The sequence below is a fragment of the Astatotilapia calliptera genome, chromosome 18, assembly GCF_964374335.1.
Source record: "Astatotilapia calliptera chromosome 18, fAstCal68.1, whole genome shotgun sequence".
NCBI classification, from domain to species: domain Eukaryota; kingdom Metazoa; phylum Chordata; class Actinopteri; order Cichliformes; family Cichlidae; genus Astatotilapia; species Astatotilapia calliptera.
Window position 1 is genome coordinate 32564922 of NC_137439.1, and position 24234 is coordinate 32589155.

At 39.9% G+C, this 24234-nt stretch overlaps 1 protein-coding gene across 3 annotated transcripts; it reads right to left on the bottom strand.

The window, feature by feature from the left end:
* Nucleotides 1–1441: 1441 nt before the first annotated feature.
* Nucleotides 1442–19760, bottom strand: LOC113011315 (uncharacterized). Of its 3 annotated transcripts, none has more exons than XR_013903427.1 (6): nt 19644–19760; nt 3449–3594; nt 3177–3249; nt 2699–2930; nt 2125–2216; nt 1442–2045 (listed from the first exon to the last, which is right to left on the bottom strand). XR_013903427.1 is itself a non-coding variant. In XM_080293293.1 (4 exons), the coding sequence occupies exons 1-4, from the start codon at nt 3277–3279 to the stop codon at nt 2028–2030; spliced, it is 450 nt and encodes a 149-aa protein (XP_080149419.1). In that variant the 5' UTR covers nt 3280–3442; the 3' UTR covers nt 1442–2027. The 3 variants fall into 3 exon arrangements, 1 of the variants encoding a protein (XP_080149419.1); XR_013903426.1 differs by having other exon boundaries at nt 1442–2050; XM_080293293.1 differs by lacking the exons at nt 3449–3594; nt 19644–19760 and having other exon boundaries at nt 1442–2050; nt 3177–3442.
* Nucleotides 19761–24234: the final 4474 nt, after the last annotated feature.

Genomic DNA, 24234 nt, shown 5'->3' on the forward strand with positions numbered 1-24234 from the left:
TTGTCTAAAGGCAAAGAGAGAAGCCCAAAGGAATTACTTTACCAAGTGGACCATCCCTGCCTTGCCGTATTGGTCCATTTGATTGACCTTTGTTTTTATTATTTATTTATTTTATTTTATTTTCAGTTGTTACAGACGGGATAGACATGACTGGGGGGAGGGAAGGAAACAAAGACAGCGGGGAAGAGGAATAGTGATGAAGGCCAAAGAAAAGGGCAAAGAAAGGGGGGGGGGGGCGCAAAAAGCCCCCCATATTTTTATATATATATCACCTGGATCATCTGTTCAGAAAAAAAAAGAGAAAACAAGCAAACAAAAGCAGCACTATAATAAACACAACGCGATACACTATATGTATAGCAGTAAATATTAAATATTGAATATTATTATGCAGCACGTAAGATTTACAGCGTGCAGTGTTCTTTGAGGTAGGAGCCAAAAAGGGTGTAGTTTGTGTGTGTGAGCACCCGTGTGTACACCTGTGAGCATGGACGCGCTTGTATTTAAAAGGTTCCTTCATGTAATGATCTGCTAGAGGGTGTTTGGGCTGCCACAGCCCCGTCCTCCAGGGCATGAAGCAGGTATGGAGGAGATCCAGGCCCCAGACATCCAGAGGCCCCCAGAGCACAAGAGACCAAGGAAGACCAACAGAGGGGCAGCTGCGCCACTGTCCCAGAAAGAGCTGAGGAGAGCCCCAGATGAGGGCTCACTCAGCAGCCACCGAGCAGAAGCCAGGGGGGGTTGCAGTGACGTGCCTGAGTGACCGAGCCTCAGGCCGTGGGCACCCCACCCCCGAAGGGGCCCGAGCGAGCCCCAGGCTCCAGGCCCCGACAAGCAGCCACCAAGGAGTGAGCCGGTGGGTACCTGGACGCCCACCCCCCGGACACAAAGAACCACCAATGCACCGATGTCTGAGGGCGTCTGCCACTGGCAGGGGAAGTGGTGGGGGGAGATAGGCCTCCAAACCTTGTAGGGCCTGAGATGTCCCCAGAGAGGTGGCGTCTGATACCCAACCTGACATATAGACACAAACAAACAGGCACACACAGATACAAACATCCATTCCCACCCTCATGCTCTCATATGCAATTACTCAACACTCACCCAACGTGGAGACAGACATAAAGAGACACTGTGCACACAATCACACTCCCCAAGCGTACTCTATACTCCAGGTGTAGGTACCCTTGCCCCTGGAGGGGAAAACTGCACCCAGACCCAGGTAGTGTTACCCTCTTCCCTGGGGTGGAAAGAAGCAGACCGCCCCAACTCCACAGCAGCAGGGTTTTTTTTTTTATTATATTTTATGAAAAAAGCACAATAGCCACAACACTGGTCATTCCATTTTTTGTGAACAGCTCATCAAGCTTCAATTTTTTAACCTCCCAGAGCAGAAAATGCTTAATTATACATAAACAACAAATATACATAAACAACAAAATACTCTATACTATTTATTCACAGCATGGAAATGTAAATAGGGAAAATACCTTTGTTGTGTGGACATGTGTTTGCTAAGTATATAAATAACTGCTACATAATTTTAAAAAAAAGGCAAGTTTCTACCAGCATGATGACACTGCTTGCAGTTGTGTTATCACATCACTTATGATGTCAAGCTAGCCAACGTGTGGTGCAAAAATAATACAATTCATTATCTCCAATCAGTCAAAGCCAAAAACCAGATGGAGTTAAAATAAGGACAGGGTTGCAAATAAGAGAGGACAATGCTACAGCAGCCCGAAATCAAAACTATGACAGCATAGTAATGACTATCATAGAGGCTGCAGGTGGTCAGAGTTATAAAATAAGAGTATTAGCACAGAAGTTTAATGACCAGATATTCTTTTCTTTATTCTTTTTACAGATTCAAACCTTTGTATCTAACATTTCACTAAAGCCACTAAAAATAAACCAAAACATATATCAAGTAAAATATAATTAATCTGATAGCCTTGGTAATCTTCAAACGACAACAGAAATCGTAGGTTGCAGTTTGTAGTTTGCTTATTCAAACTGATCCAAAACTAGATAGTAGGTGACTCCTTTTCTGCAACAAACATAAAATAATGGTTAATATGTTGACCTTTCAACATGACAAGTAAAAGTTTTTGTTGTACTGACCTTTTACTTGCACGTCTAAAGACCTTGAAATGGCTTCTTGGAGGTCGGGGTCATTTGACAGGTATTCTTCCTCAAACAGGCCAAGATATGTACTGCAAAGCCAGAATGTTTTGTAAATTATTTAGTTAAATTACATATAAATGATGTTGACATAATTACATTATCACAATACATAGATTGGCCTCAGCATTATTAAAGTTGTGTGGGATCATCTTGACAGAGAACAGAACAAAAAGCCTGGAGAACTATTGCTGAACCACGCTTAAAGAAATTCAATAAAAAGAAGACATCGCCATCATGAACGATGGTTAAGAGAGTTCAAGCTGTGTTGAAGACTAAAGTAGCTCATATCACATTTTTAATTTTAAGCTCATTAAAAATGTACAAGTTTTGTTCTACTCTAATATACTGCGCTTCCATGTCTGTTTGTAGACATAATTTTGTAGACTTCAGTAAATCACTGCGCTTCTTTCCTATTTTTCCAGCAAAATACAAAGAAAGGAGGGGTGGCTCATGACTTTTGCACAATATAGCTCAAAAGATTAAAAGATACAAACATCTACAAAACACATACCTGTAGGATGTGCTGGATAAACTTGGCTGGGTAGGTCCATTGGACACACTGGAGGTGTTACTAGAGAAGACACGTGTGTCACCAGTAACACTGGCAGAAGAACCCACTGATACGCCAGGTGTGTTGTCACTGACAGTGGCAGTAGCAACGCAACAGATGACCTCATCATCAACAGACATGGACTGTGTGTTAACAATGGGAATGGCTGAGGTAACGTCTTTAGAAATTTCACCTGTGAGAACACAAAGAACAGCAGTTTAACTTTTGAATAACATCAAATCACATATATAGCTTTTACTTTTCATGTATTTAGGGGTACATTTCTTTCTGCTCAAAATATTAAACTAAATTTAAATATGATTTTAACAAAGACTTGACACTTAACTAAAGACACAATGCCTAAGATGACTAAATAACTGACACTGAATCAACTTAATTTCCAGTTTATTTGGAGCTACTTTTAGATAGGAATATTTACCGCATTTGTCAGAATTCAACGTTTCTGTGAAATCCTGCCTGCTTGTATGGCTACTCTCTCCATCAGAATAAGCCTGTAAATTAAAACAGATAATACATTTCATTATACTGACAAGAAAATGGCATAGTAAATATTAGTAATATGTTTATGTATTATGTATTAAAACATAATACAAGTGACAATGTTTAAGGGAGTTTAAAATCCATCTTTGCCTTTTTCACTCTCATTTTATGAACATGCATACATTTGCTGAAATGCTCAGGATTACTTACTGATTCATTGTCCTCACATAAAATCACCTTGTCAGGTCTGACATAAATTGACTTCTGATGAAGTCACAAGGTCTTCATTCAAAGTCTGTTTGGAAGTGAGTGATGGCTCAACTAGTTTGGTGTGGCATGCCAGCAAAATCTGTAGCCTAGGGGAGGAAGAAAACAGTGTATATGAAATTTTTGTTAAGGCTAACAGACTGCAATACAATACAGTACATTAAAAGGCTTAATTTTTGTTAACTCTAAAAGATATCAATCCAGTCATCTGATCAGTGCTCCCAGATCCTTTTTGGAAATACCCAAAGTTGACCTTTAATAGTATAATAATCCAAGTAACAAAAAAAAATCTTTTTATAAAAAAGGATCTAAAGCTTACCTGCATCCTTCAACAACTGGCTGGAAGACAGTCCTTACTGCCTGCATTACTTTGTCTGAGTACCAGTGCAGATTTTATATGTCCATTTTCAAAAAGCCAAGTTTTTTTGTTACGCCTTGGCACATGTGCAGTTAGATGGTCTGGTAAGAGAATCGCTTCTTTGGTGAAAGACTGAGCCACAGAATGTGACCTGCTTAGCTATAGCAGAAGTCAGAGGCGTACAGGGTACATAGACTGCAGGATAGATTCTGAGAAATGATGAATTGTCTGCGGATGAGGTATGAAGTGGTGGGTCTGAGCTCTGACCTCTGATGAGAGATAGAAAGGGGATTGTGTCTGCATAGGTGAGTAAGTGTGCATGTGAAGGCAAAATGAGACATTCATGCAAATGAGTTATCTTCTGCAGTGTGGCCACTTCAGTTTCAAGTGAGCAATAGCCTCTTAGCACTGCACTTCATCTACATTTCCATATTTATTTCATTTAATAAGAATTTATAATTATTAAAATGAGACACTTTTGACCCTGGAAAACCCAAACCTTTAAAAGATACAGTACCTTTAACCTATCATTAAGTGGAACTTACCAAAAATCCAAGTGCTTTATTGTACTATTATGAGCGATTTTCATTGAATTAGATTAGGCCTAGTATGTCATAAATTTTATGACTCATCCTTTGTGAAAAAAAGTGATTTGAATTTGTAGCATGATGGAATCTGTAGTTTTTGGTCACAACATTGTATGTATTGTACTTGTGCAACATCTTAAATTGTAAAACCTGCTGTAGGGTCTGTAAATCAGCCTGACCTGCGTGTGTTGAAATCAAGCACAGTGAGGAATCATCCCTGCTTGTATAAATGGTTTATCACATGCTGTGACATAAATGAAAGCAGCTGTGGTTAAATATTCTATATTAATCCTTTTGAAAATTCACTGTTGGACATGGTCAACATTTCTCTTAAAATCTTGCTTCAATGTGGTTAATGTCCATCAAAGTGGTCACTTACCACTTGGCTCCAGAAGCAATTCAATCTTCCTACGCAGCTATAAAATGCTCAAATAAACCATCTACATATGGTTTTGGAGCCTGTATCCAGTTGACATATTTGGTGAGTATAGCTAAGTTCCTTCGTAGTTGTGTAGTAGTTAAGTTCTTTATCATTTTCATTTTGTGATGCACCCATGCATTCAATCAGAGAAGATTTTTAGAAAAATGTACCTCATCAGTGTGATAATCATAAATAATAGTACTGCTGGAGCTGAAGACTGAGCTTTTAATGAGCTCAGGAAAGAAACAGAAACAGAGCAACACATTTAAAAAGTACATTAAAAAAGTCAAAGCTGAATTGATTACCCAAAGGGGATTAAAAGAGTAATGAAAAATTAAATTTGTGTGTTAGCAAAACAAACGCTTAAACTAAATGATTTCCTACATACGCTAATTAAAAATGCTTGTGCGGTCTGTATTTGTTGAAGTTGTCTGTTTTATCATGCCAAACGTATGGTGGTCCCGTCTTCAAGATCTCTGTGAAGGATTTTCCTGCTGATGCACTAAAGGAGCTAGTAAAAAGTTTCCTTAAACTCTGTTCTAAGTCCCCCGCATTGGCCAAGGCATTAGAAAATAAGAAGATATATCACAGTGTTCTACAGCCCTGCCCAGCTCTCCTAGAGTAACTGCCTGTCTCCTGGTATCTCCTCCATCATGTTCTTTAGACTGTGCTGGGAGACAGAGTGAACCTTCTGGAAATGGCACATATTGAAGCGCCAGTCTGTTCTTTATGAACAGACCTTGGATTTAATCATTGTTAGAGTTTGTCTTTCACTTTAATGAAATCATAACTTGAGTGAGATTTCAATCAGACATACAAGTTGGAGGAGTCTCTTTAAACGCTTAGGTTTGAATGTAAGCGATGGAAGTCAAAATCCACAGACGGCATGTGAAAAAATGTATTTAAAGTGATATGACATGATTTATGATTTAAAGTTGATATGACGTTTTGCAAATATGAAGCTTTTGCAGATCAAAGCAAATGTCCAACAGAATTACATTTTGTATGAAAATTAGTTCAGAGGGCTATACAACTCATTTATTTGATCATATGTGTTCTAACATCTGGTAACCATATAGGATTTCTTATTTTCTCCACAGTCAGTGAATGAAACACCCCTATCCTGTTTTGAACAGTGAAAAAGTCCTGCAGATCTCCTTATATTTAACCCAGTGACAAGCATGCATCCAAAGGCTGCCAACCTTCTTGGTAATAGCCTTGTTTGTTTATGGTAATTAAAATAATGCCTTAGAATTAATGTACAAATAAATTTTAATTTGCTCATTACCCCCTGCACCATTTAGATGAAAATGATCATAAAATAGCTACAGAGGCCAAGATTTTCTTTGACCTTTTGAGCAGTTATTTCAGCTAAAGTCTGCCAAAAACGTCCCATAACTTGGCAATGAAACGTTGACTCTGTGGGGAGCAGGCCACTAGTAGGTACTGTCATGTGTTGTGTGGTTTAAAACTGTGTTCATTAGCACAGAGAGCTGTTAGGATGCCAGATTTCACACAGGGGACACCCCTGTGTGAATCTTTTTGCAGCCTACAGCAGCAACTGAGGTCATCCACTCTGTCAGCACAATAGTATCTCCCTTCAAAAAAGCTAAATAGAATCATTTCCAAAGAGTGCATGTACGTTAGAAGATTGTTCTCCTGTGCAGTGAGTGTTGTCAGCCTACATTTCCCTCTTCATGTAATATGATATGAAAACTATTATGGGTAGGCCAGAGAGCCAAGAAGTTTGTTATGCTTTATGCTTTTATACTGTTGTCTTTCTCCTTTCCTTTGCTCCCCTTTTCCCACCATGCACAATAGCATAACTGTATTCAGATGGAGTAGCTGGGTTCAGGATGCTTTTCAGACTACAATGGGCAAGTTCAAAATGGAGAATTCACAAGAGACAAAAGGCAAAAGGCTTCAGAGATGCAGCAGAGGAAGACAGAGCAGCGGGAGTCCTACATTTTCACTGTTTTTTTCTTGCTGCCTGGCAAAAGACAGTCCTCAAAGGACAGAATGAAAAAACATATCATTATTATCATTATTATAGGAATGCAATATTAGAATAAAATAATGTGTGTGTGTGTGTGTGTGTGTGTGTGTGTGTGTGTGTGTGTGTGTGTGTGTGTGTGTGTGTGTGTGTGTATGTGTGTGTGTGATTATAAATTGTTTTTAATACTTATATATCCAAGCATTTATAAAAGTCACAATCACACACATATTATTATATTTTCAACATTTTTGGGGGTCATTTTGCCAAATGCTACTGCTCAAATTGATGTTGAACTCTAATGTTATGATGAAGAATGGAGGTCTAAATTATTATTTTTTTTCTGTAACTAATAAAAACCACTAGTTATCTACTTAACATGTGTACATCCTTCTCATAGTATAGTCTAAATGCGTGGTACAAAGTTTTGGAGCTGTGTGTTCAGCATGTTCTTCAAGTAATGATCAAACTGAGCTTGGCCAGACTTACAAACAGTGTAACTCCTGCCAATTTAAAAACTAAAGCAGGGATATATACTAAATTCAAACACTGTTTCACTGTGTTTGGTGGTGCAGAAATATTAAAACATTTGGAGAAGTGCCCAATGTAACATGAGAAGTTAATCTCATTCTGCTACACCTAAAGTTACTACTTGGTTTGTATTCACAAGAACACACTTATGATAACATTTTTAAAATATATTTTAAAAACTTCTATTTTTAAATATGATAACAAGATTGTTTGGGGTAGGAACAAAAAAGATAAATGATAAATAAAATAAAAATCCAAGACAAACGATGTCAAACCTTTCAGGAATGTTTGTTTTTGTTGTGCTGTATTTTACATTTATTTATTTATTTATTTATTTATTTATTTATTTATTTATGTATTTTATGCTGGAATATGGATTGCCTTTCAAGACAGCTGCCAATGTTGCAAGTTATAGATATCCCAGCATATTAACTCCAAGCCCAAAAGACCACGCAATGCTCGGTGAAACTGCAAAAAACTTAAGAGCTACATCTCAGACTTTACAGGCATCAGTTGACATGTTAAATGTTAAAGTTCATGACAGTGCAATTACAAAAGAACTGAACAAATATGGATCGTTTTGAAAGGTTACCAGGAGAAACCCTCTTCTCTCTAAAAAGAATATGACAGCACAGCTTAAGGCTGCACATTTTTTTCTGAACCAACCACAAGACTTCTAGAACAGACCAAAGTGGAGGCATTTCGCAATAATGCACAGCACCTTATTTTGTGAATACCAGACAGGATATTAGCACAAATACCTCATACCAAAAGACTTAGTTGTGAAGGAGTGGTGATTTGGCCTTATTGTGCTATCACAGTACCAGAGGACCTTGCAGTCACTCGGTCAACCATGAACTGCTCTACATACCAAAGTATTGTAGAGCCAAAAGAGAGGCCATCAGTCCAACAGCTAAATCTTTGTGAAAACTGGATCATTTAAGCAGATAATGATCCCAAGCACATCAGGAAATCTATGACAAAATGTCTGAAAAGGAAAAGAATCAAGACATTGCAATGGTTCAGTCAAGGCAAAGACTTTAACGCAATTGAAATGTTGTGGTGGGACGTTATAAAGCTGTGTAGAAATGAAGGCCCACAAAGTTCAGAAAACTGAATTCATGTTTTAAATGTAAAAAAAAATAAGTGAGCCAAAATTCCTCCACAACAATGTGAACGGATGAAGTCATTGAGACAACATTTATCACTCTTATTGCTCCTTAAGGTGATTCTACAAGCCAGTGATTACTGGGTTTTTCCACACTCCTTTTGCATGCTGCATGCTGTCCGGCATGACAGAAACAGCAACTCAAGTAAAAGCAGAGGAGGGGGGCAATGTGTTTACGTGCATAACGAGTGGTGATGTAACAGCAGGATCATTCACACGCACTGTTCTCCTGATTTGGAGGTTCTGGCAGTCTCGTGCAGACCTTTTTACATCCCGAGGGAGTTTACAGTAGTTATTGTGATAGCTGTTTATATACCGCCGGATGCTAACGTTAGCACGGCTCTCAGCCTCTTGCTCAACACCATAAACAAACAACAGCTTGCCCACCCCAATGGGGTTTTTATTGTCGCCGGCGACTTTAACAAAGTGTGCCTAAAGACTGTGCTTCCTAAATTTGTCCAATTTGTGGACTTTGCTACGAGAGGAGAACACACTTTGGACCATGTCTATTCAAACATCAGGCATGCTTTCAGAGCGACACCCCTCCCCCACCTGGCTGGATCTGACCACTTCTGCATGTCCCTCACCCCCACCTACACCCCCCTGCTGAGAAAAACAAAGCCCCAGACAAAGACAATACAAACCTGGCCTGAAGGAGCCCTCTCTCAACTGCAGGACTACTTCTCAACAACTGTATGGGATTTATTCTCCAGCCACAACCTCCAGGAGTACACGGACACTGTACTCTCATAAATCAGGAACCGTGTTGACAATGTCACCGTCAACAAAAGGGTCAGGGTGTTTCCAAATCAAAAACCCTGGATGAATAGCGAAGTGCAATCCCTCCTAAAAAGCCGCAACACTGCCTTCAAGTCAGGGGACAGGGCTGCGTATAGGGCGGCCAGGGCAGACCTGAGTAGAGGCATCAGGAAAGCTAAGGCTGCCTATAGGAGGAGGATTGAAGATCACTTTGCTGACAACGACCCCAGAAAAATGTGGCAGGGGATCAATCACATTACCAACTACAGAAGCAATAACCAGGCGACATCTAGGACTGATGCCTCGCTGGCTGAGGATCTAAACCGTTTCTTCGCCCGCTTTGAGATGACCAGGCCCTCAGCTGTCACACCACTTCCACCCGCCCCCAGCACTGGCACACTAACACTTAGGGAGCACCAAGTGAGGTGTGTTCTAAGGTCAGTGAATCCCAGGAAGGCGGCAGGTCCTGATGGAATACATGGAAAGGTTCTCAGAGCATGTGCTGACGAACTGACCGGAGTCTTTACTAAAATCTTCAACCTTTCCTTGTCATCAAACACCGTCCCACCCTGCCTCAAAACCTCCACCATCATCCCCATCACCAAGAAGACAGCTGTGGCCAGCCCAAATGACTACAGGCCTGTTGCACTTACGCCTGTAGTGATGAAGTGCTTTGAGAGACTGGTCTGTCAGCACATCAGGGCCGGTCTGCCTCCCACTCTGGACCCCCACCAATTTGCCTACAGGACAAATCGTTCCACCGAGGACGCCATCACCATAGCGCTCCACACTGCGCTGAGTCACCTGGAGCACCGAGGAAGCTATGTGAGAATGCTCTTTCTGGACTTCAGCTCAGCATTCAATCATATCATCCCGGAGATCCTGGTCCAGAAACTGTCTCACCTGGGACTCTCCACCCCCATCTGCCTCTGGATCAAGGACTTCCTGACAAATAGACCACAGTCTGTCAGACTCGGCCCCCACCGGTCCAGCACCATCACACTCAGCACCGGGTCTCCACAAGGATGTGTTTTGAGTCCCCTCCTGTTTACGCTCTACACATCCGACTGCTCCCCTACCCATCTCTCAAACACCATCATAAAGTTCGCGGATGACACCACAGTGGTTGGACTCATCTCAAGGGGGGATGAGTCGGACTACAGAGATGAGGTCAACAGACTGACTGAGTGGTGTTCAGTTAACAACCTCCAACTGAACACCACGAAAACTAAAGAACCTATCTTGGACTTCAGGAAGGGCAGAGCAGACCCGGCCCCACTTTACATTCACGGGAACTGTGTGGAGAGGGTACACTCCATGAGGTTTCTGGGCGTGCAGATCTCTGATGACCTCTCCTGGACTGCAAATACCACGGCGGTGGTAAAAAAGGCCCAGCAGCGTCTCCACTTTCTGAGAGTGCTCAGGAGGAACAACCTGGAAGAGAGGCTGCTAGTGACATTTTACAGAGCCACCATAGAGAGCATCCTAACGTACGGCATAACAACATGGTATGCAGGGTGCTCAGCTGCGGACAGGAACGCACTGCAGAGGGTCATCAACACAGCCCAGAAGATCACTGGCTGCTCTCTGCCCAGCCTGGAGGTCACTGCAAACTCTCGGTACCTCAGCAGAGCTGGCAATATCATCAAGGACCACTCTCACCCCAGCAATCAACTGTTCGAACTATTACCGTCAGGCCGACGGTACAGGTCACATAAAACCAGGACAAAAAGATTCAGGGATAGCTTCTTTCCCAGAGCTATCACCGTAGTAAATCAGCACAAAAACAATTGAACCTGCTTAGCTATACCATACCGTCACTGCCATTATATTATGCTGCTATTCATACTGTCATTATATTAATGCTGCTATCCTGTATATATCGTACTTACTATTGTTTGAGTACTTGCGATTATTTTATTGTACTTTTTATATTTTACATTTACATTTATTATTTATCTTGCACCAAGGGAGTGGCACTCCAATTTCGTTGTACTCTGTACAATGACAATAGAGGCTATTCTATTCTATTCTATTCTATTCTATTCTATTCTATTCTGTCTTGGTTTTAGTAGAATAAATACAAATTACACAGTGTAATATGTCATATACTGTGTTGCTGTTCATTTGAAGTTGTATTTAATTAATTTCTGTTAAGTACCAGAATATTCTTATGGACTACCTAAAACCTTAGATTTGACAGAAGTATTTATTTATTTTTTATCTGAATGCATTGTTAAGAAAAATATCATGGTTAGTGTTCACTAAATAGAAAACAGATTGATTCCTCTTTGATATGCCCTAGAATTATTTTGAGTTTGATCCAGTTCAGGATATCTATTTAATACCAAGAAAATAACTTGGGGGATTACAGTATCTACCTGATTCAGCTCTACCTGATAGAATTTATCTCTAACTTGATGAATTAATGTAACATTCTCATCCTCCGCCTGTACCCAAACAACCAATAGAAACCAGCATAACCAATCAAGACAATCTCCAGTGTGTTTATTGGTTTTCAGTGCAACTTCAAAATTCTACTTATAGGCTTAAAAGATCTGATAGTTTGACTCCTCAGAATGTTTCTGGTCTGCTTCCTGACTACTTACTTACTGCTTACCATCAAGTGGAGGTTTTATAACTATATAACTCAACTGTATCAGATCCTAAGTGTCAGTATTGTTTTTAGTTGCATTTAATTGAATATATTCTCTTGATACTTGCTGTCATATGTACTTTAATGTAACACACGTTGAGCTTCGCTCTAATGAATTGTGGTATAGAAGTAAAATTGTCTAGAAAAAGCATCGAGTTAACTTAATGAAAGCTATTAATGCTATTAAAGATGTAAGGGTAAAGTCAGAATATCTGCTTGACAAAACAGGGCCAGTTTCATTAAATTTAGAGGCATACAATTTTTAAATTGTGGAAAATATTGTACAGGACACTGTCCTACATTAAGTTGCTATCTTGTTAAAAATTATGTTTTCCATGACTAAGTAATATATGAATTACAGACTTTTTCAAGTTTTACATGGGTCTACACATGTTTTAGCAACAAGAGTAGCAAATATCACATGGATATTTAAAAGATTTTATTTATTGTTTGTTTTTTTACATACAATGGACATGGTGAAAATAAAAGGGAGACTTAAAATTAATTTTCTTAATTGTTCAACTTTAGCAACATTTTATTTAATGACCAGATTTGTATGGTACATATCTTAGTTTTAATAAGCAAATAACTTGCTTTATTAGTAAAGAAACTATTGAAGTTGGTTCATTTTTTTTGATTCTCAGAACTTCATCAGGTAAGTAAATGGCCTGTATTTATATAGCGCTTTACTAGTCTCTAAGGACCCCAAAGCGCGTTACACATCCAGTCATCCACACATACATGATGGCAGCTACATTGTAGCCACAGCCACCCTGGGGCGCACTGACAGAGGCGAGGCTGCCGGACTCTGGCGCCACCGGGCCCTCTGACCACAGCCTCCCATAAAGGTAATATAAGGCTGTGAGCTCTTCAGTGGCGCTCTGTCAGGACAAGCAAGGCAAGCAGTGCTTGGTTTGTCAAATCTTTAAAATAGACATAAATGTATCAAAGTACAGCGATCTCACTCCTTTCAACACAGACAGCGCTATCATGAAGCTCCTCACCTGTCAATTTGTATGTGCATCCAGCCTTTACGTTACAGCCATCTTCTGACTGGAGCTGGGTGAGCCCAGAGGCCAGCGGCGTTATTCTGGTGTTTTGCACACGTGCATTGCTGATAAAACTCTGGCCTTTGACAGCAAAATGAGGAGAGACCACAGCACAAGGCAAGCTGCCGCTGGCTCACTTTTCACTGTTCTGACATCCAAATTGTGGGGCATACACAATGACAACATTCAAAATCACCCCTAACTTCCCTTTGAAGCTCTGGTGAGCCTGCCCGACACCCTCTTCATCTGCACAACACTATTCATATGCTCTTACTTCAACATCATGCCAGTACATTTCTTTTCCTACTGTATCCATATCATAGCAGAGCAGCCTGAATCCACCTCCAGTGCTCCTGGTCTTGATTCCCTTCCTCCTTCTCACACAATATATCTACCTTCCTTCTCTCCATCATATCACACCAAATGCACTTCCTGACTCAACCCTCCCCATTTATTGAGGCTTTCGACTCTATAAGAAGACTGGCTTGTGCCTCACTGTGTCTGAGTTCTACAGTGAGGTTTTTTGAGATCACAGGAGGCCGACCAATCAATATTAAGGATAGTTTATATCCAGATATGATGTTCTAGATATTTAATTAAATCCTTATCTATCATACATTATCGTTACCAATATAGAAGAATACTCCTAAGTTGTGGTTGGTTCTGCAGCATCAAAACATGCATAAAGATACAAAAAGTGTCATAAAGAACTATTTTCAGACACAAGCTAAACAAGGACCCCCAGAGCACTGATCTCAACATCAAGCTGTCTGTCTGAGGCTGTATCCCAGATCAGGGTCTGAAGCCTTAAAGGCTGCATTTTAAGGCCGATTACGTCACAGCGACGCGACGAAGGCTGTCCCAATTCGAAGGCTGCTCGAAATGCGGCCCTCAAATGCGTCCTTCATTTCCCTGAATTTTAAGGCTGTGGCAGTGTAGACTTCGTGGCCCAACATATCCCAGAATGCATAGCGCGGCGGTGGGTGTGGATAATTTTGCCGGAAAAAAAAACGGCGGATGAGGGGCGCCCGAAGAGTAAACTTTAAGTAAGTACTGAATATTATGTCACTTATTTATGTGCAAATGTTTAATAACGAAGAACATTAAAACATTACTGTTGGTCACATGTCGGCAAAGTTATGTGACATTAGTGACGTTTGTACTAACTTGGTTTTAAAGCCTTTACTTTAAAATATACGCCATTCAATAGCTGACCTTAATCTTACACAGAATGATCAAAGGTCATGTAGAAAGAAACAAACAAATGAACAAAATATTTTCTCCTTCATTTCTGTCAAACAATGCTGTATGAAACGTTTCCAGCTGTTAGTATCATGGTTGCTAGGCAACCTGGGCAGCGCGACGGAGGCTACACTGTCCCATATCACAAGCCTCACACTTCCGGCCTTAGCGGTCTTTGAGTACGCGGCCCTTGAGGACCATTAAGGCTGCGTACTTAAGGCTGCAGACCCTGAATTGGGATACAGCCTGAGATTGCATGATGAAAGACAAGACGGCTAGACATCTTAAATCCACAGATGAACTCTCCAAGAAGACTACAACAACCGAACAGCCAGGTACCTTGAAAACTCTTTGTAGGTATGCCAACAAAAAAGGAGCAAGATGAGAAATTCTTGGAATTTTAATGCATTTCACAGCAAAAAAGCAAAAAGAAAAAAAAGGACTCCTGTGTGGCTTCATAGCTGTCATATAATCCAAAGTCACTTAAAGATTATGCATGAATGATTAACCTTCATATGGTTTAAACATTTTAAAAATCTCTAAATTGATTTAATTGAAATTCAAAGCCCTTTATTTGATATGTTGAATCATTAAAATGTATAAAGCAAGGCAAGGTTGGAGCAGGCTAACAAGTTGTGTTACACTGTCATACCTTCTACTCAATAGGTAAGCCAAAACCCAGAGGTGCTCGAGATTGCCAGTGTAACATCCTACGTTTACAGCATCAGCTGGAGATCAGATAAATCAATCTTTTTTTTAATCTTTTTTTCTTTTGAGGCTGTGTGTAGTTTTCTTTAGAATACACTTTGGTGTCATGGTCCTGGGTCGTTAGACCCAGTGTTTTGTGTTTGGTATTAGTATTGCCTTATGTTTTGGGTTAATTCTTGTTTTCTTAGCTCCTTGGGTTTTGGTTCTTGTGTTTAGTGTTTCCGTTATCCCTACCTGTGTCCTCTCCCGGTGTTCTGTTCGTGTCTCTGAGTTTGTGTTTGTAAAACAGTCTGTGAATTTCCTGTTTTACTTTGAAGGTCTGTGTCTCATTATGCCCATTAGTTTCAGCTGTGTGTCATCCCGTGCATCACAGCAAGTGCCTGCATTTTGGATCCTTCTTCACAACACCACACGGCTGCTGCCCCACCCGTGACACTCCGCTGTTAATCAGCGTGTATAACCTTGTAAATTCCCACAGATCAGATATAAACTTGCATGTGTAGTTCTCTGTTAGATAGATCAGGACAGACATTGTACATACAAGTGCTAATGACTGGACAGACAGTCAGAAGCACTATTACAGAAGCCCAGACAATTTTATGTTAATGTATGTTCATTAAGATTTGGATTTAGTTCTGATCCTTGTTTGAATTAGAGTCAACTTATTGCCTCTGTGTTTCCTGTTTCCTCCTCCTGTCACTTCCCATATGTTAAGTTTATTATTAAGTTGGTTAATTTCATTATTATTATTATTAATAAATCCTAAGTCTCCATTTTACCTGTCCCCCCGTGTTTCACATTTGCACAAGTTAGGGTAATTAGACATAAAGAAGAAAAAGGGCTTGTAATTGTAAAAACAGTTTGTTACAGAAATGAAAGAAGTACTTATGAGTGCTTAAGAGCTGATGAATGGAGAAAATTAGAGAGAGAGAGAGAGAGAGAGAGAGAGAGAGAGAGAGAGAGAGAGAGAGAGAGAGGAGGGCAGAGGAGGAAAGTTAGTCAGGAAGTGCAGAAGATTAGTATGGAGGACGTGAAAGCAGTTATGAGGGTGAAGAGTGGAAAGGCAGTTGGTCCAGATGGCATGTCTGTGGAGGAATGAAGATATTTAGGAGAGAGGGCAGTGGACCTTTGACCAGATTGCTTAAAACTATCTTATAGAGTGAGAGGATGCCTGAGGAATTGAGAGGAAGTGTACTGGCACAGATTTTCAAGAACAAGGGTAATGTGCAGTGCTGGAGTAACTACAGAGGGATGAAGTTGATGAGCCATGCCATGATTTTCACTGAAAGTGACCAGGATGGGCAGGATTAGAAATGAGTATATCAGAGGAACTGTTGAGGCTGAGTGGTCTAGAGACAAAGTTAGAGAGGCAAGATTGAGAGAGTTTGGACACGTGCAGAGTGGAGGAGGGATAGTGGATTTATTAAACAAGAGATATTAAAAATCTAGCTGCCAGGCAAGAGGAATACCTCAGAGGAGGTTTGTGGATGTAGCAAAGGAGGGCAATAGAGGGTTACAGCAACAGAAGAGGATGCTAGGGGAAGGATGTGATGAAGGCAGATGACCTGCTGTGAAGGGGGCAGCCAAAGGAAGAAGTTTTGAATTTAAACATCCTACAATGAGGACATTTTTTGGTTTATGGAAGTGTTGAAAGGTGCTTTATAGGTTCATCATGCCAGAATAAGTGTGGTCTTTACACTTTCAAACAGAACAAAAAATTACAGATTTCTTGATAAGCCCAGCAAAACTAACTGATCACCAGAGTCAATGACCAACAGGGTATTTTATTTCAAAAATCGACCAGACTCTCTAAACTGTTCCTGTGTCTGGCTTCTTGCCCTCTTTACCTGCACTTTGCAGCTTGATGCCTCTATAACAGATTGTTCCTTTAATGGTTAGTTTAAGCAACACCAGGCAGACAACCGCTTCCATTCATGAAGGATGTCCTGTCATGAATAACCAGCTAATCCTCAGAAGTTATGAAATTGGTAGCGTCTTTATACCTGACCAAAAAAGTATACCATTGTTGTCTTTTTTTTTTAAATTTCTGAATTAAAAAAATAGAACATGGTTGACTTGTAGGGTCTTTTCTTAACTGTGTAATGTGCACGGAGATAACTTGTGAATTAATTGAATATAAATAAAACGGAAAAAAAATCATGTGGACAAGATGAACGTTTTTAGATGCTTTTTTTTCATTACAACTCTTTCATACTCAATATTACATTAAAAAAAAGTAAATCTAAAAGCCAAATTTGGGCTCTATGTCTGAAAGCATTTTTAAACAATAATTTTAGCTGTTCAGCTTCAAGTACATGGAGGATCGTTTTGGAAGTGCCTTTTAGATGAATTGCAGCCACTTTCAATACAGTTGGAAGTGAACAGACTCTGGATGAAGCAATGCTGTACAGAATCTCCTAATTTCTCCTCCCAGTGTTTCATGCTGCAATGTTGAAACCACTCACAGACCATGCTTTAATGGGTAAATGCATCAGACAAGTCAGAAAAATATTAAAATGATGATTTCCACAGGCACTGTTATTGCCTAGTCGAAGATTTATTGTGCAAATGGGAATTTTATCAAGTGGCCTCAGTGTTTCTAAAATTCATTCAATCATTACTGAAACTGTGCCGTTGAAGCATTTACTTCTCACTGTGAAAGCTTAACTTCTACAAGTATGAGATATGGGCAGCCACATGTAACTCAGTGGCTGCCACGGGCCCAGCACTGGCAGCAGCAGGCTGATAAAGCATTTCCAAATGAAGTCAAATATCCTCCCTCGTGGAACTTGCTTTCTCTTAACACGCATTCAATTGGCTGAAAATGTAGACTGCTTTAAAGACATAAAACACATCAAGTGTTTCTAATGTTTTTATTCATCATTCTTTCAGCATTGAGGATTTAACTGGTCTGATGCCCAGGTTTAGCTTCTCTCTTAATACAGAGACTTGGGCGCAGCTTCATCCCCTTAATATAGCCAAGTGCTCCTGATATCAATATCTTTGGAGTAATTTGAGTCCCGCTTTAATCTTCCTGCAACACACCTTTGAGTTTTGACCGGTTCCATGAAAAACAGTAGGACAAATGCATAATAGTGTGCCTGGGGCTCAGTTGTGACCCATACACCCCCTACTAAGTCAAGCTGAGTGGTTAATTACAGTATTTGTGTGCTGCTCAGACACTGTGGCTGCCTACTGGGGGATGCATGTCACCATAATTGAGGTATTACAAATTGTTTCATTTGAAGTGATTCTCCTGGTCAAAATAGGCAATTTAGGAATGGTCTAAATGAAGATGTCCTCAGTGAGATGGGCTGCATGGGACTGGGTACATGTCTTTGCATTTTTACACCAACAAGTAATTATTCTGAACGTTTGTCTTTGTATGGAGCAGCAGCAGACAATGATCCTAATTGAATCTTTGGAAGATTTATTCGCTGTTGTCATTTACACAACTGTTCAGAGGCTCAACAAACTCAAAGTTTTTCCAGATGCGCTGCCTTCGGCAGATATTATGAGTATCACTTTGAGACTGCCTTCGAAATCAGGACATCCGACAGAGTTGCGGCAACCAACCTCCAATCGAGGGGCAAATTCAAAAACGCAGATTGCGATGGTTTGGCCATGTGTGTGGAATGGATGTGAGCAGACTACCACATCAACTCCTCTGACGTAAATGACCCACCCATTGGAGAATCCACCGAACGGAGAAAACATGGCTAAAACAGGTCGACGATGACATTAGAGATCGCAGAATAAATCTCGACGAGGCCAATTGCCAACGATCGCCATGCATGGAAACGAGTTGTGAAAGAAATTCAACAGCCATTGGCACCCACAGCAGCGTACGGGTTTAGGAGTCGATCCAAACCCAACGCCAGCTAGGGATCAAAGAAGAAGTTTTCGAGACTCAATTCAACACTGGGGAGAAGCCAGTTTGCTAGTCATTGCTGTTTTGAGTCTTCTAGGATAGATCCCAAGGTTTGCACACCTTGATTTACGTACACTGTTCCAAAAAATAGTAATGTCAAAGTATCTTACTGTATATTTTACAGTTTTTGTAATGGAGGAGGTCACTGTAAGTGGGATGGACTTGACCTCCTGACTATGACTGATGTAGATGATAAGGTGCTGACTCTAAGAATCCACAATCTCAACAGGGTTGTCCGATAAGAACAGATGGCATATCCACAAAATCCACTGCCACTCAGGTATCTGTCGTTCACTCATTTATTTAGCAAGAATCCGAAGCACACATCCATAATGTGAGTGAGGGGATTTAACAGACTGTAAAATGCTATATGCCGTGTGGTGAGTGATGGTGTGGTTTCTGTTGGAAAGAACATAAAAGTCTTCCATAATTAGGTGAACAGAGTGAATTAAATGTGTAATACAACAATACAAACAATACTGGATAGTGGAACATTCAACCAAAATAAGGGAGTGTCAACAAATGCTAATTTTACTATTTACATAAATCCTAACTAGGCACTTTACATTAGAGCTAACATGAGAAATTAGTGACGGTCCCTTAATGACCGCACGGCAGAGGCTGCTTCGCAGTAAACGGCAGTAACAATCGGTAAACAAAGTGTGCGCCAAGGATTAAACAAGGGAGGATAATGGCCGCAGCAAAGAACAAACACGATAAAACACAGAAACTTACAGTCTCATGGACGCACACCGCTAACAGCATTAGAGGAATGAAAATCCACACGGTGAGTAAAACTCTGCTGACTCTTCCCACCTGCAGCTCCGACCGAACTCTCTGCGTCGACATGTGCGTAATGATGAGGTAGAATTGTGTCTTCTGATTGGCGAAGAGAATGGGTTGCCTCACCGCTCATTGGCTAAACGGCAGCAGTATGCTGATATCTTACTCCGTGGCTCCGTTCATGAGTTCTGCGAACTGGCTGGCCTTTTGTACAGTTTTGTACTGTCTTTCTAGAATATCATTAATTTACATAAGTAGACTGTGATTTTACATGTCAAAGGTAAAATAACATAACATCACTGTAAATATAGTAAAACACAATTTACTTGTTTTTTAAATATATATTTTTGTACATATGCATATTTAGATTGTAAAAATACATTCAGAAATGTATCATAATTTCACAAATATTTGTCTGTTATGTGAGAGAATGATCTGTTAAATTCAAATGTAATACTATGGAAAAATATATAAAATGATCGAAAATTAATGAGAATAATCAATAATTAAAGGAGTATTTGAATTATAATTTTGCTGAAAATGTCATGTCATCTAGGTCTGATTCAATAATTCAGAGGTAACACGTGAAAATATAATTAATAGGAATAAAAACTAAAAAAAACCCATATAAAACATTGCACGCTGTGCTAATTATATATTTAAAAAAAATAAATGTAGAGGTAGGAATTGCAATTAATATAAATCTCAAAGTATTCCCAACATTCCTGAACAGAAATAGGCCTCTGCACTTTGTTCTTCTAGAATATCATTAAAGTTACGTAAATAGACTGATTTCACATTTCAAATGTAAATTAATGTTAAATCACTGTAATGTAATAAAACATAATTTTCATGATTATTAAATGTATCTGTCTGTACATATGCATATTTAGATTGTTAAAATACATTCACAAATGTATCATGATTGAAAGATCGAACTGATGAATTCAAATGTAATGCTATGGAAAAGTATATAACATGATTCCTATAAGCTTGTGTTACATCACATAAATATTATTATCACTGCTCTTTAGGGCAATCGTGGCTCAAGAGTTGGCAGTTCGCCTTGTGATCCGAAGGTTGCCAGTTCGAGCCCCGGCTCGGACGCTCTCGGTATTGTGTCCGTGGTCAAGACTCTTCACCTACTGGTGATGGGCCAATGGTGCGATATGGCAGCCTCGCCTCTGTCCCAGGGCATGCAATCCATTATTATTTAAACCAACTGTTAACTGTATATTTCTGTACATTTACGTACTATGATTCATGATTCATGCCACATTCATTGACCTTGTTTATAGGTAATTTCATTGTTTGATCACGTTAAAATGTTCCTAATTTGATGTCTAAAAGCACTTGGAAAAGGCAGAATCCCATGTAAAATTAGTGCAACAAACTGTATTGTCATTACTGGAAATAACCGTATTTTTATGAGGAAGTTATTTTCTGTTATTTTACGGTAGTATTTTGGCGCCCCAGCTGCTGGAATATTGGAATGTTTTTTTAAGATGTTTTTTTGTAACAGTGTAGTTCATCTATCTTGCTGCCAGATCCTTCATGCTCTCTCACTCTGGATGGACAGCTTCATTGAACTGCCGTCTTCAGCTTCTCCTGATAGATGTTCATGGGTTTTTTGGGGGGTATGAGCTACTCAAGAACAAACACAGACTTGCCCTGAAGCCACTCCTGTCTATTGGCAATAGGATTCAGGTTATTGTTATGCCAAAAGGTATGGCATTTCCCCTTTTAGAATGGCAAAACATTTATATCACCCATATAGCCATGCAATGTCATATACAGACACCTAATCACAACCAGAGATGGGCGCGTTACTGTAATCTGATTACTTTTTTTCAAGTAACTAGTAAAGTAAGGGATTACTATTGCAAAAACGGTAATTAGATTACCGTTACTTTCCCGTAGGAACGCTGCGTTACTGCGTTACTAAAACCGTGATTTTTTGCGAGAATGTCTCACGACAGTGACGTAAGTGAGTGCGCCGTTAGTGACAACAGCTGTGTGCAGATCAACAATGGATCACATATCGATTGTGGGAGAGAATATGAGCGTGCAGCGTTTAAAGCGTGGAAGTACTGACCTTACTTTGAGTCAGACTGGTTGACAAAGATCCTGTGTCATCGGCAATCATTTGTAATGATTGCTGCAAATGAGTTGAGTACGTGGGTTGGGCTCATGAAAAACTTGCTGAGTCTTCTCTGCCAAAGCCAAACAGCTTAATTTGCTAATGACACTTGTTTTGAGCTTCTGGTGTTCCCGGTGCTGACAGTCAGGTTCCTGAATGGTGCCTGATTTGCAGCACCTGTGATCTGGATAGGGCCCATTATACAGGGCAAATTCAAGGTTGTGTTCTGAAAAACCAAGTTGCAGCTTTATTTGGAGTGAGCCCTAGTAGCCTACCATCTCCAAATTGAGGGTCAATTTCCACATAACGGGGATGTCAGAGACAGGCTGTGAAGTGCAGAAAAAGACTTCAAGAAGACAGTTTCCTCACTCTCTCTGCCCTTAGGCTCATAGGCAGTCTTCTACAGATTTGCAGGATGATCTGAAAAAGACTGCAGACAGCTAAACTCAAGTCTCAGCCAATTGCCAGCGACTGCTATAAAAGTGAACTGTGTCCCAGCTCTCAGATGGTTTTCTTTTTGATATTTTGCTATATCGCATCCCTTAATTCTGACCAGTATACTCATCTATGCTGTTGACAAGCAACCCCCTCACATTATGCAACCACCTCCATGTTTACTCTATGTTTTGGATATATGGCAATTTTTTTCCCTACTGCTTTCCATTATTCATAAAGTGTTGCTTACCAAACTCTAAACTACTAACACACTGGTGGCTCTATTAGAACCCCATTTGTTTCTTGGTCAACTCAGGACTCAATTGGGCTCTAAATGACCACAATTTGAACGTCAGTGTATGGTCTTTTCGAAAGATATACCTTGGTTTTGGACAGTTACTAAAGATGCAAAAAATATTTAAAAAAACCCACCATTTTACTTCAGAATAAGGACTTACAAATTAATAAAAATAAAATGGTTTAAATAGTAGATAGACTTTGTGGCCTACTTCAGAAAATTACCATATAATTCTTCTTCTGAAATTTTCATAAAATCTATTTAAAGATATGAAAAAAGTAATTAAAGCAATAAGCAATGAAATCCTTTTTAACTTAAAAAGCTTTAGGCTCTTAAACATCACTTTAACATTTGCACCTAATACACACATTTTTAATCCGAACTGATAAGCAATATGTAGGGCATTTATACCATTTAAAGGATACTTCAAATGCATAATATATAAAGACATAGTCAATTTAGTATGGAAAAACTACAGCATGGCACATGTATTTGAGGCTTCTTGAAGCATTGCCCATATTTCTAAAAGCTGCTTTTTATTACCATCAGTCTTCCCTGTAGGGAGCAGGCAACAGAAGGAGAACACAATTATCCAAATGTGTACACTCACATTGCCTAAGCGCAGCAGAATATATTACACAGACATGTGGTGGAAAAGGATCACCCCTGCGCTGTGTGTGAGCTGCATACGTTTGTATCCCACCTGAGATATGGGAGTCTCCAATTGTTATTCTGCACTAGTTGCTGTGTGCCTAACACGTGCTGCACCTTTCCCAAGTGTATATATATCCACTGGTGAGTTTCGCGTGGATTCTTCAGTGATCAGTATCCCATCGGGACTCCATGACATGACCTCCAAATGGAACATTCTGCACATTCTCGCAGTGCACCTGTTCTCAAAAACCTCATCGTAGCTCAATAGCCAGCATTAGACACAAATGCAGAGTGTGAGCATGCATACATTTTCAACAATATATACTGCATAACGATTTAGTTATGACATCCATGTGAGAGAACAAGTGGGGGACATAACTTCATAACTCTACTTTGGAGTAAACGGAGCAAGTTATTTGTTCTCCTGGCTTGTTTAAGGCCTCTTTCTTGTCAAAAACTGCCGCCTGAAATCCAAACTAGATTGTATGAATTCAGGTAATTCTAGTAGTGACTGATGTAGTCTCAAGCTGAGACGAAAAAGAGGGTACACAGCTCTGATAACCTCACTTGTTTCTAACTTCTCACTTCCAGATTGAGCTCAGCTGCAAACTTCTAGCTTTCACCCCTAAACCACATAAAAATGTATCTGATTCTGTGCAGTTCCCACTGGAGCCACAAACTCCCCTTTGATCATCCCCTCTTTGATTTCTGACATCCAAAGCATTTTTTTAAAGTCTGTAACACTTAAATCAGCTGCAAAGATTTCCCAACTTACTCATTTCCTGACACTGTTAATTTTTCTGCCCACACTATCTGGTTTCAGCTTCACAGAAAATAACGTTAATACAGTGATATTTTTTTAGCAAACATCTAGATGAAATGCCATCATTAATCGTGGAGCTCACTTATTCCTGCTGACAGCAGCATGAAATATATCTGACTCAAAGTAACAAAGTAACATAAGTGTTCACATTAATGTTACATGCACAGGCACCTGAGCAATGGAGCAAATGTAT

Excerpts from the sequence above, each read along its gene's own strand:
- LOC113011315 (XM_080293293.1), bottom strand. The coding sequence starts at position 3,279 with ATGAAATGTATTATCTGTTTTAATTTACAGGCTTATTCTGATGGAGAG. Across the intron at positions 2,931-3,176 it reads GTTGAATTCTGACAAATGCG|GTGAAATTTCTAAAGACGTT; the intron begins GTAAATATTCCT and ends GTGTTCTCACAG. Across the intron at positions 2,051-2,124 it reads TTTAGACGTGCAAGTAAAAG|AAAAGGAGTCACCTACTATC; the intron begins GTCAGTACAACA and ends TGTTTGTTGCAG.